Below are 13494 nucleotides of genomic sequence, written 5' to 3'. Positions count from 1 at the left end.
AAAGATCCCAGTTATTTGATGGGGATCGAGTCGATCCATTTCCGGTTTGTATAATACTAATACACGCCCAAATCATGTCGATTATTGAGTTATGGCAGCGATCCATATCCACGGTGTGTGGCTAGAGTCCCGCGACGATATGCGAGTGGCCGGACGTATTTAGGAGACGCACCGATATCCAACCGGCCATTTCCAGTTTGGCAACTCGCCGATCATCCACCAGGGGGCAGTATTGAAGCGTTGCAGAGTTGTGCCGGCTCACACTGCATCAGACCAGGCTCCGTGAGGGAATTATGAATAACATGGCGAAAATATGAAATATGATCTCAATAACGTCGTACGCCGTGGATTGGCAGAATTCGCATGAACTTGAAACACGTCGTACAACGTGATTGGCGGGGAAAGTGTTAACGTCGCACCAAAAACGACCAAAATCAAATTCCTTGTATGTGAAAACTATACTTGTCGGTAAAGACTTTTCTGGTTCAGATTTCCGATTTCTGATTCTGATTTCTGATTCTGATTTCTGATTCTGATTTCTGATCCCGCTCCAGCGCTCTCCTCCGTGGTCACCAAGGACGCCGCGGAGATCGAGCACGTCATGCGCATCGGCAGCCAGTCGCGCGCGGTGGGCTTCACGCACATGAACGAGCGCAGCTCCCGCTCCCACGCCATCTTCGTGGTCACGGTGGAGTGCAGCGAGATGGGCGCCGACGGCGAGGACCACATCCGCGTCGGCAAGCTCAACATGGTGGACCTGGCCGGCAGCGAGCGGCAGAGCAAGTCGGGCGCCAAGGGCATGCGGCTGAAGGAGGCGGCCAAGATCAACCTGTCGCTGTCGGCGCTGGGGAACGTGATCTCCGCCCTGGTGGCCGGGAGGGGCACGCACGTGCCGTACCGCGACTCCAAGCTCACCCGCCTGCTGCAGGACTCACTGGGGGGCAACGCCAAGACCGTCATGATGGCCACCGTGGGGCCGTCCTGCCAGAACCACGACGAGACCCTGACCACGCTGAGGTATGGGGGGGGGGGCAACGGTGGCTCGGGAGGTAGAGCAGTCGTCTGGTAATCCGGAGGTTCCCCACATTTATATTTTGTTGCCTTTCTACCTTTTTTTCTCTCCCAACCCCCAGTTTAGTCATTATGCCAATTCCCTTCCTGACTACCACATGCTGCCCTACTGTTGGTCTGGGGAGGGTGTAGACTACCACATGCTGCCCTACTGTTGGTCTGGGGAGGGTGTAGACTACCACATGCTGCCCTACTGTAGGTCTGGGGAGGGTGTAGACTACCACATGCTGCCCTACTGTCATGCTGGGGAGGGTGTAGACTACCACATGCTGCCCTACTGTCAGTCTGGGGAGGGTGTAGACTACCTCATGCTGCTCTACTGTCGGTCTGGGGAGGGTGTAGACTACCACATGCTGCCCTACTGTCAGTCTGGGGAGGGTGTAGACTACCACATGCTGCCCTACTGTTGGTCTGGGGAGGGTGTAGACTACCACATGCTGCCCTACTGTCAGTCTGGGGAGGGTGTAGACTACCACATGCTGCCCTACTGTCAGTCTGGGGAGGGTGTAGACTACCACATGCTGCCCTACTGTCGGTCTGGGGAGGGTGTAGACTACCACATGCTGCCCTACTGTCGGTCTGGGGAGGGTGTAGACTACCACATGCTGCCCTACTGTCTGTCTGGGTTAGGGTGTAGACTACCACATGCTGCCCTACTGTCTGTCTGGGTTAGGGTGTAGACTACCACATGCTGTCCTACTGTTGGTCTGGGGAGGGTGTAGACTACCACATGCTGCCCTACTGTCGGCCTGTGGAGGGTGTAGACTACCACATGCTGCCCTACTGTCGGTCTGGGGAGGGTGTAGACTACCACATGCTGCCCTACTGTCGGTCTGGGGAGGGTGTAGACTACCACATGCTGCCCTACTGTTGGTCTGGGGAGGGTGTAGACTACCACATGCTGCCCTACTGTCTGGGGAGGGTGTAGACTACCACATGCTGCCCTACTGTCAGTCTGGGGAGGGTGTAGACTACCACATGCTGCCCTACTGTCAGTCTGGGGAGGGTGTAGACTACCACATGCTGCCCTACTGTCGGTCTGGGGAGGGTGTAGACTACCACATGCTGCCCTACTGTCTGTCTGGGTTAGGGTGTAGACTACCACATGCTGCCCTACTGTTGGTCTGGGTTAGGGTGTAGACACACACGATACGATACATGTAGGGATCAATAAGCTTAGCTTCCCTCTACTTTTTTGGACATGTCTGCTAACCAAACACATTGCTCTTGACCTTTTGTTTATAATTCCTTTTTATTTGTTTATTTTTTTAAATGTTTTTTTTTAATGGTTTTTAAATTTGTTGTTATGATTGTTTGGTTTGACGGAACAAGATACCGTGATTTGTTTGGAGAAATATGGAGAAGTACATGTTCAAAAATAAACTTTTCATTCATTCATTCATTCATTCATGTCATCATCGCAGGAACATTGTGTGCCCAAGAAGCTATTTAAAGCTTTTGGAGGGAGTCTGATCACAAATAATGGCCTCCAAATATGGACAACATTTATAACATGCATAAGCTTACATACTTACTTACTTACATACATAACTACAGACAATAATATTCCCAAGTTTAGTTACTATTTACAGATGATTTGAGCAATTTCTCTTTCAGTGACCTTTTGAAGGTGGAGATGGATTTTGACTGTTTCAGACTCTCGTCGAGCTTGTTCCAGATCTGCAGGTCCCTGCATGCTATACTTAGGCTGGCACATTGTGAGCTTGCTTTCTCCTCTTACCAAAGATAAGATGCTTATTCCTAGTGTTGTGGATGTGCAGCGGACGGCAGACCGGGACAAGCTCAGACAGTCTGGGATTCATGTTATACACAACTAGATACATCATTGAAGCTTTTTGGTGGACATTAAAATCAGCAAGCCTCAGGAGACCAAAGCGATGGAATAGAGGACGTGTGGGCGTATTAAACCCGGACCTTGACACAATTCGTAATATTTTCTTTTGCAAAAATTCAAGTTTCTTGAGATGGCTGGGGTAAGTGTTGCATCATATGACATTACAGTCATTAATGTGGGGTTCAAACAACGTTTTATAGAGAGTGAGAAGGGCAGGCAAAGGAAGAAAATAACGTATTTGAAAGAATAAACCAACATATTTGGACAGTTTTGTTAATAGATATTTAATGTGGCATTTGAAATTGAGCAACTCATCAATGAGGACCCCCAGGAATTTTGTGGATTGATTGATTGATTGATTGAAAACTTTATTAACAGATTGCAGAATGGGTACAATACAGTTAAGGGGATGCAGACCAGAGAAAGACTTTTGTCTTGTTTACATCAGGGTCCCCCATTTTCAATTCATCAGGACATACATGACATACAGATAGTCAGTACTGCTACATCTATAAATTTATGACATATCAGATTTGCAAATACAGTACTGTTTGTGATACAAAAAGAGTCCAGAAAAGAGTATATACATTTGACGTAAAAACTGTACATTGGGGGAGGTTGGGTAGGTGGGGTGGGTGGGGGGGGGGGGTTGGGGGGGGGGAAACACTGTACAACTCTACAAGAAAAACTGTACATTGGAATATTGACAACCATACTTGGTCATTTACTGTACATTGGAGGGGGTTGTGTTAGGACATTTGTAGGGGCCAGTTTCGAATTGCAGTCTCCTGTAGGTGTTCTTTGAGAGTGGTTTTGAAAGTGGGTAGTGATTCACATTCCTTTACAGCTTTGGGTAGGGCGTTCCACATTGATGTGGCATAATTGCGAAACGTGTTTAGTCCCTTGTTTGAGCCGAATCTGGGTTGAACATGATTTGTGGAGCTCCCTCTGGTGTTGTGATCGTGGTATTCACTGACCTTTGGGAAGTATTTTGACATGTACATGGGTACCTTGGTCGTGTAGTGTATCTTGTAGACCAGGCCCATTGCAAGTTGCTGTACTCTGTCGTCTACTCTAAGCCATCCTAGGTTGTCAAAGTGGGCAGGGGTGAGGTGGGTTCTAGGAGTCAGGTCAAGCAGTAGTCTGACTAGTTTGTTTTGAGATGTTTGTAATTTGGTTTTTAGTGCCTTTGAGGTGCTTTGGTACCATGAGGTGCAAGCATAGTCATAGTACCCTTGAATGAGTGCTCCTGCCAGAGTCTTCAGGGTATTCTTGTTTACCAGAGAGGAGATCCGGTACAAGAATCGAGTTTGTTGGTTGACTTTTTTTATTACATTGGATGCCATTTTGTCACATGAAAGATTAGCCTCTAGGATGGAACCCAGGTAGGTAATTTCATCTTTCCTTGTGACAATATTGTCACCCACTGTAACCGAGAAGCCGTCGGTCTTGCTGAGTTTGTTATTTGAACCGAAGAGAATGGACTCTGTTTTGCCTATGTGTAATGATAGCTTGTTGTCGGCGAGCCATATGCAGATTCTGCCTAGTTCTGAGCTGAGGGTTTTTTCAACCTGTAACTTGTTCTTGTCAGAGACCAGCAGGGCTGAGTCGTCCGCAAACAGGAACAAGTTGCAGTCACAAGCTGACGACATGTCATTTGCATAAATTAGGAATAGTAGCGGTCCTAGTATGCTTCCTTGTGGAACACCACAGCTCACTGTGACCGCCCCGGTGAGTGAATGTTTGAGACGAACGGATAAAAATGTGAGGAACGACAAAAATTGTAAAGCGCTCTGGATAAAAGCTGCTCATGCGAACGCACCGCTCACCGTTGGTTTGACCCCCCCCCCCCATGTGTAGGTACGCTGCCCGGGCCAAGAACATCAAGAACAAGCCGCGCATCAACGAGGACCCCAAGGAGGCGCTGCTGAGGGAGTTCCAGCAGGAGATCGCCCGGCTCAAGGCCCAGCTGGAGGAGCGAGGCACGCTGGCGAGGGAGCGGAGGCGCAGGCGACGGAACAGCAAGAGGCTGAGCAAGAGCATGGCGGGCATGGGCATGGAGGGCATGGGCATGGAGGAGGGGGAGGAGGGGGAGGAGGAGTTCGGGGAGGCGTGGAAGGCCGTGGCGGAGGAGCTGGACGTGGAGCACTACATGAAGGTAAAGGGAGGCGTGGCCCGGGAGGGAGGGAGGGTCAAGGGGTCGAGGGGTCAGAGTGGGTATAACACACTGTAAAATATATATATATATATATTTTTTTTTGTATCTATTCTATTCTACAATTTTATTGCACTGCACTATTTTACTCTGTCTATTTTATCTTACTCTTTTTTATTATTGTCTATTTATAACTGAATCAAACCATAAACTAGGTGTCCTGTTGGGACGTTAGACCCTAATGTGAAAAACTGTGATTTTATATGTCTGCACTTTATGTGCTCATTTTATGCCTTATGTCTTATGCCTGTGTCTTCTTTTCTGTCGTGAAACACTTTGAGCTGCAGTTTCTGTATGAAAGGTGCCGTACAAATAAAGTGTATTATTATTATTATTATTATTATTATTATTATTATTATTATGAAGGGGGACCGCGAGAGGCCCTGGTCGTCGAGCGACGCCGGAGAAACCCAAGGCAGCTGTGGGAGGTTCAAGCACCTGGATGGCAAGGACAAGAACGTGGTGGATGATATGCAGAAGGAGCAGGAGGCCATGGAGAAGCTCATCGAGAAGTACAAGGTACGGGTTACCATGGTGACGCTCATCGAGAAGTACAAGGTACGGGTTACCATGGTGACTGGAGAAGCTCATCGAGAAGTACAAGGTACGGGTTACCATGGTGACTGGAGAAGCTCATCGAGAAGTACAAGGTACGGGTTACCATGGAGACTGGAGAAGCTCATCGAGAAGTACAAGGTACGGGTTACCATGGTTACCATGGTGAAGCTCATCGAGAAGTACAAGGTACGGGTTACCATGGTGACTGGAGAAGCTCATAGAGAAGTACAAGGTACGGGTTACCATGGAGACTGGAGAAGCTCATCGAGAAGTACAAGGTACAGGTTACCATGGTGACTGGAGAAGCTCATCGAGAAGTACAAGGTACGGGTTACCATGGTGACTGGAGAAGCTCATCGAGAAGTACAAGGTACGGGTTACCATGGTGACTGGAGAAGCTCATCGAGAAGTACAAGGTACAGGTTACCATGGTGACTGGAGAAGCTCATCGAGAAGTACAAGGTACGGGTTACCATGGTGACGCTCATCGAGAAGTACAAGGTACGGGTTACCATGGTGACTGGAGAAGCTCATCGAGAAGTACAAGGTACGGGTTACCATGGTGACTGGAGAAGCTCATCGAGAAGTACAAGGTACGGGTTACCATGGTGACTGGAGAAGCTCATCGAGAAGTACAAGGTACGGGTTACCATGGTGACGCTCATCGAGAAGTACAAGGTACGGGTTACCATGGTGACTGGAGAAGCTCATCGAGAAGTACAAGGTACGGGTTACCATGGTGACTGGAGAAGCTCATCGAGAAGTACAAGGTACGGGTTACCATGGTGACTGGAGAAGCTCATCGAGAAGTACAAGGTACGGGTTACCATGGTGACGCGCTGTGGAGTGTACAGTCGAGGGAACTATAAAAGAAGGAAGGGTCATTGCGTCACTGTGTAGAGCGTGAACGCACATTGGTGCCAAGTGTATTTTTTATACTACTACCTACTATGCTAATTATGTTTATTACATGGCGTTTTAACATTCGCCGAAATGCTTGATTGTGATTGGTCAATAGCGCTCGTCAGAGGTCCGTTATTACTCGATAACGGACCTCTGCTGAGTAATAATGACCGCTGTGCGCAGCTGGACCAATCAAGCCCACTGACATCAGTGCAATCAGACCACAGACCTGCTGTAGTTTCCTTGGTATAGAACGCTGGTATTCTGACATGATCAAATCAAATCAAATCAAATTTATTTATAGGGCCCGACAACACACGTTAATGTCCCCATGGGCCGTACAGGTCTTCTTTAAACAAGTCAAGAAGAAACATAACAATAAGTCAAGAACAAAACAAAAACACCATAAGGTCCAACAAATTAAAAATAAATGCAAATAAATGAATGAATGCAACACTCCCAGACATACCCCACGCGAAGGTAAGGAAAAACTCACTAAAACCTAACAATAGGGAAAAAAGCTCCACAGGCAGTGTGGAGGAGAGAAACCTTAGAAGGGCCATTCAAGGGGGGATCTCCCTTCTTAGATGTTGGTGATAATAGTGTTGCAGACGGACAGTTGGTAAGCATGCACTCATGTGTGTAGTGGAACACAGATGAGTGCATGCAATAGCAACTGAACATTTTGAAAGATTAAAGATAGAGCTGATAGCGATAGCAACTGTACATTTTGAAAGATTAAAGATAGAGCTGATAGCGATAGCAACTGAACATTTTGAAAGATTAAAGATAGAGCTGATAGCAATCTATTTGAGGCACAGGGGCGGCGCAAAGAGGGTCACGTCCTCCCCGTCTTAGTCAAGGGACATTCAACACTCCGGTCGTTGCTCAGGGACAGCCGGAGACAGGGAGATAGGGGGCGGTGCAGAGAGGGTCACGAACTCCCCGACATCATCGCGGGACATCCGGCACTCCGGTCACCACTACGAGACCTCCGGAGACAGGGGGGCACGCAGAGGGGGTCGCAACCTCCCGGCCTTCGTCACGGGACGTCCGACACTCCGGTCAGCACTCCAGGACAGCAAGTCATAGGGGGACAGGGAGACGGGACAGGCATTAGACAGCTCATGAGATTGTAGTAGGCGGACATAGCAATAGATACAAGTGGTGATGACCCTTAGTTTAGTTTAGTTTAGTTTATTTATAAAGGGCTTGTGTACAAAGTTCCACTCCCATCTCATTGTCCATAAACAATATGAACGAAATACATGAAAACACGGTCTAGAAAATAAACTACAAAACAGGATCAGAGCCATAAGGCAGACGCTATAGCGAAAACATGGAAGATGGACACGAGTCAATAACAAGAACAATTTATTTTTCTTTTCTTTTTCTTTTTTGAGTACAAGAGGGTAAATGAGAGGAGAATAACATATTAATGAACAGTATATAATGAGGAAAAAGAAACAAGCAGCCATACAGTAGATGGACCCTTCCGTCTGTTATGGTTTCATTGAGTACAGTAAGCGACAGTGTGCCGACCACTGGAACCGGAGAGTTCCCTGTGAATAATTGATGGCATGTTGGCATGTTGGCCGCAGCACAGGACTCGGTTAGGCAGCTAATGGCTATTCAACGATTACACTACTGCTGGCAAGAATTTCATACCACACACCATGTCAAATAAATCCAAAATCCCACCCAAACTGTACGATGTTATAGAAATAACATGTGGAATTCTATTTTAGGGTGGATTTTCTCTTTAAGGTTATGGGTGAGACATGAATTGGTGAAGGTTTATGTGTAAAAGAGTAAAGACGAAAGTCTTTCTCTGGTCTGCATCCCCTTAACAATTGTGTGTATTGAGCCGTACTGTATTGTACCCATTCTGAAAACTGTTAATACAAATTTCAATCAATCAATCAATAACGTCAACAATGAGATGCACCTGCAAGTTCGAGTTTTGCTAGTTTATTCTTCAAATCCAGTGGTGAAACTTAAGGCCATTTACGGCCGTTTAAGGATTTTGTCTGTGGTGGTTGAGGCAATAAACTAAATGTATTGTAAAATTACTATGCATTTCTTGCTGAAGTCAATCTGAATGCTTGTAATCATTTCATGTTTTTCTGTGCCTTGCACAGAATGTTTGTGTAATTCTTTCTTCAAACAAAGAACACCTACGGGAGACTGCAATTCGAAACTGGCCCCTGTAAACGTCCTAACCCAACCCCCTCCAATGTACACTAAATTACCTATCTATCTGTATGTCATGTATGTCATATATGTTAAGATGAATTGAAAATGGGGGACCCTGATGTAAACAAGACGGAAGTCTTTCTCTGGTCTGCATCCCCTTAACAATTGTGTGTATTGAGCTGTACTGTATTGTACCCATTCTGCAATCTGTTAATAAAGTTTTCAATCAATCAATCAATCAATCAATCTCTGTTCTCAGGCCATGGAGAGCAAGCTGCTGGTGGGGGGGAAGAACATCATCGACCACACCAACGAGCAGCAGAAGATGTTGGAGCTGAAGAGGCAAGAGATCGCAGAGCAGGTGACGATGATAATCAATAATATCAATCAATCAGGGCTCAGGAGGTAGAGTGGTCGCCTGGTTCGATTCCCGCCCCTCCCGGGGGCAGCGTGTCGATGTGTCCTTGAGCAAGACACTTAACCCCTCATTGCTCCCGATGAGCAGGTTGCCACCCGGTGTGTGAATGTGTGAGTGAACGGGTCAAATGTGAGGAACAGATTGTAAAGCTCTATATAAATGCAGCCATTTACCATTTACAATCAACAATCAATATCTGGGGGGGCAGGTGGCGCACGGAGATTACGTTCGTCACCAACACCGGGAGACACTGGATTCGCCTGTTCGAATCCAGCTCCCGGCGTTGCTATCAGCTTGGCTGGCCTCTCACACTGATACAATTGGCCGTATCAGGGGGTGGGAAGCTGAAGCGTGGGTCCTGGGCGTTGTGGACAGCGACCCCTACAGTTCGGTCGGGGCGCCTGCACAGCGAGGGTTGGAACTAAGGAGAGATAGTGTGGCCTCCCACACGCTACACTCTCCCCGGTGAGAACCTGCGCGGCCAGGTTGGCCTGCCCCAGGCTGCACATGCGTCGGAGGAAAGCATGTGACAGTCTCCGGTCTCCCGGACCAACAGTAGGGGAAAGTACGCAACAACCAGGAAGGGTGGGATGGGAGAAAAATCGGGAAAAAGGAGGGGAAGAAAGATAAAAAAAAAAAAAAAAAAAAAAATCAATATCTGAAATATCTGAAAAAATATAAAAATAAAAACCAACCTTCTTACTGTCTTCTACTATCATGCACTCTTCCACTGATTAATCTTACTTATCTTCTATATTAGTACGACCCAAGTTTCAACACTGTTTGATGAACATGTTACTATAAAAGCGTTCAGCTAAATGACTAAATGTAAATACAATAGGGATGTCCGATATTATCGGCCGATATTGGCATTAAAATGTAATATCGGAAATTAACCTTTATTTACCCAGGCAAGCAAGTAAGAACAAATTCTTATTTTATTTATTGTCAAAAGTATGCATAATGTTGTGTTAATTCCACAACAAGAGATATGTAATGTTAATTACCTGAAATTATTCTGTTTTGGGGGGGGGGACCCCGCATATATCGGTATCGGTTGATATCGGTATCGGAAATTAAGAGTTGGACAATATCGGTATATCGGATATCGGTAAAAAAAAGCCAATATCAAACATCCCTAGTAAACAATAATCTAACGGGTCAAAACGGATTGTAAACGATGTTTTTTTTACGACAACTTTAGTTGATCTAGTTCTACCCTCGAATGTTCTCCTCAGTGGCGCCGTTGTCTCCTCAGATCCGCAGAGAGAGGGAGATCCAGCAGCAGGTTCTGTTGCAGGACGAGGAGGCGCTGGAGATGAGGGACACCTTCTCCTCGCTGCAGCAGGAGGTCGACCACAAGACCAAGAAGCTGAAGAGGGTGAGGTGACTCATAACCCTAACCCTGGAGATGACTCATAACCCTAACCCTGGAGATGACTCATCCACCGTCACTGCAGCAGCAGTAGCCGAAATAATCTGTTTATCCTTATTTATTGATTACAGGATGTACTGCAGGTGCTGTGAGTGGTATTCTTTGTTAGAATAGACATAGAATAGAAATACTTTATTCACCCAGAGGGAGATTCGGCACTACAGTACAGATCGCTCACAGTAAACGGTAAACATTTAGGTAGACAAAAACAAAAAGTCACGAATAAGAATAAAAATAAGCCTAAGAATAAAATATGTTCCGGGATATACATTTCCTATGTTACATTCTAATATAAAATATACAGTAATAATATCCAGAATATACAGTAAGTGTAAAATTGTACTATGTCGGTCTAAAAGTAAAAGTCCAGGAAGATAGTACTGTCATTTTAAACACTATTTAAATACTCTTTATTTTACGTGTTAAATAGCTCTACATTCTGACAGCCATCACTGATATAGAGTGTCTGGTCAGTAACATGGGTCTCTCAGTCCCTCCTGCTCTGCAGTAAACAGCCATCACTGATATAGAGTGTCTGGTCAGTAACATGGGTCTCTCAGTCCCTCCTGCTCTGCAGTAAACAGCCATCACTGATATAGAGTGTCTGGTCAGTAACATGGGTCTCTCAGTCCCTCCTGCTCTGCAGTAAACAGCCATCACTGATACAGAGTGTCTGGTCAGTAACATGGGTCTCCCAGTCCCTCCACTCTGCAGTAAACAGCCATCACTGATATAGTGTCTGGTCAGTAACATGGGTCTCCCAGTCCCTCCTGCTCTGCAGTAAACAGCCATCACTGATACAGAGTGTCTGGTCAGTAACATGGGTCTCTCAGTCCCTCCACTCTGCAGTAAACAGCCATCACTGATATAGAGTGTCTGGTCAGTAACATGGCTCTCTCAGTCCCTCCACTCTGCAGTAAACAGCCATCACTGATATAGTGTCTGGTCAGTAACATGGGTCTCCCAGTCCCTCCACTCTGCAGTAAACAGTCATCACTGATATAGAGTGTCTAGTCAGTAACATGGGTCTCCCAGTCCCTCCACTCTGCAGTAAACAGCCATCACTGATATAGAGTGTCTGGTCAGTAACATGGGTCTCCCAGTCCCTCCACTCTGCAGTAAACAGTCATCACTGATATAGAGTGTCTAGTCAGTAACATGGGTCTCCCAGTCCCTCCACTCTGCAGTAAACAGCCATCACTGATATAGAGTGTCTGGTCAGTAACATGGGTCTCTCAGTCCCTCCACTCTGCAGTAAACAGCCATCACTGATATAGAGTGTCTGGTCAGTAACATGGGTCTCTCAGTCCCTCCACTCTGCAGTAAACAGCCATCACTGATATAGTGTCTGGTCAGTAACATGGGTCTCTCAGTCCCTCCACTCTGCAGTAAACAGCCATCACTGATATAGTGTCTGGTCAGTAACATGGGTCTCTCAGTCCCTCCTGCTCTGCAGTAAACAGTCATCACTAATATAGGGTGTCTGGTCAGTAACATGGGTCTCCCAGTCCCTCCACTCTGCAGTAAACAGTCATCACTGATATATAGTGTCTGGTCAGTAACATGGGTCTCCCAGTCCCTCCTGCTCTGCAGTAAACAGTCATCACTGATATAGAGTGTCTGGTCAGTAACATGGGTCTCCCAGTCCCTCCACTCTGCAGTAAACAGCCATCACTGATATAGTGTCTGGTCAGTAACATGGGTCTCCCAGTCCCTCCACTCTGCAGTAAACAGTCATCACTGATATAGAGTGTGTGGTCAGTAACATGGGTCTCCCAGTCCCTCCACTCTGCAGTAAACAGACATCACTGATACAGAGTGTCTGGTCAGTAACATGGGTCTCCCAGTCCCTCCACTCTGCAGTAAACAGTCATCACTGATACAGAGTGTCTTGGTCAGTAACATGGGTCTCCCAGTCCCTCCACTCTGCAGTAAACAGTCATCACTGATATATAGTGTCTGGTCAGTAACATGGGTCTCCCAGTCCCTCCACTCTGCAGTAAACAGCCATCACTGATATAGTGTCTGGTCAGTAACATGGGTCTCCCAGTCCCTCCACTCTGCAGTAAACAGTCATCACTGATATAGAGTGTGTGGTCAGTAACATGGGTCTCTCAGTCCCTCCACTCTGCAGTAAACAGTCATCACTGATATAGAGTGTCTGGTCAGTAACATGGGTCTCCCAGTCCCTCCACTCTGCAGTAAACAGCCATCACTGATATAGAGTGTCTGGTCAGTAACATGGGTCTCTCAGTCCCTCCACTCTGCAGTAAACAGTCATCACTGATATAGAGTGTCTGGTCAGTAACATGGGTCTCCCAGTCCCTCCACTCTGCAGTAAACAGTCATCACTGATATAGAGTGTCTGGTCAGTAACATGGGTCTCCCAGTCCCTCCACTCTGCAGTAAACAGCCATCACTGATATAGAGTGTCTGGTCAGTAACATGGGTCTCCCAGTCCCTCCACTCTGCAGTAAACAGCCATCACTGATATAGAGTGTCTGGTCAGTAACATGGGTCTCTCAGTCCCTCCACTCTGCAGTAAACAGCCATCACTGATATAGAGTGTCTGGTCAGTAACATGGGTCTCTCAGTCCCTCCACTCTGCAGTAAACAGCCATCACTGATATAGTGTCTGGTCAGTAACATGGGTCTCTTAGTCCCTCCTGCTCTACAGTAAACAGCCATCACTGATATAGAGTGTCTGGTCAGTAACATGGGTCTCCCAGTCCCTCCACTCTGCAGTAAACAGTCATCACTGATACAGAGTGTCTGGTCAGTAACATGGGTCTCTCAGTCCCTCCTGCTCTGCAGTAAACAGACATCACTGATATAGAGTGTCT

General features: G+C 46.7%; 1 protein-coding gene across 1 annotated transcript in view; it reads left to right on the top strand.

The window, feature by feature from the left end:
* Window positions 1-13494, top strand: part of kif3cb (kinesin family member 3Cb) — a gene marked incomplete at both ends in the record, with an annotated part of 45476 nt that overhangs the window by 1031 nt on the left and 30951 nt on the right. The window contains 5 exons of the mRNA XM_084310312.1: window positions 555-1017; window positions 4787-5048; window positions 5592-5660; window positions 9058-9159; window positions 10475-10597. Coding sequence (XP_084166438.1) covers window positions 555-1017; window positions 4787-5048; window positions 5592-5660; window positions 9058-9159; window positions 10475-10597 — 1019 coding nt within the window. The remainder of the gene's footprint in view (window positions 1-554; window positions 1018-4786; window positions 5049-5591; window positions 5661-9057; window positions 9160-10474; window positions 10598-13494) is intronic.

The sequence above is a fragment of the Notolepis coatsorum genome (assembly GCF_963971535.1).
Source record: "Notolepis coatsorum genome assembly, chromosome: 3".
Classification (NCBI taxonomy): Eukaryota; Metazoa; Chordata; class Actinopteri; order Aulopiformes; family Paralepididae; genus Notolepis; species Notolepis coatsorum.
Note: the sequence above shows the minus strand (reverse complement) of the source record. Positions and strands in the feature narration are given on the sequence as shown.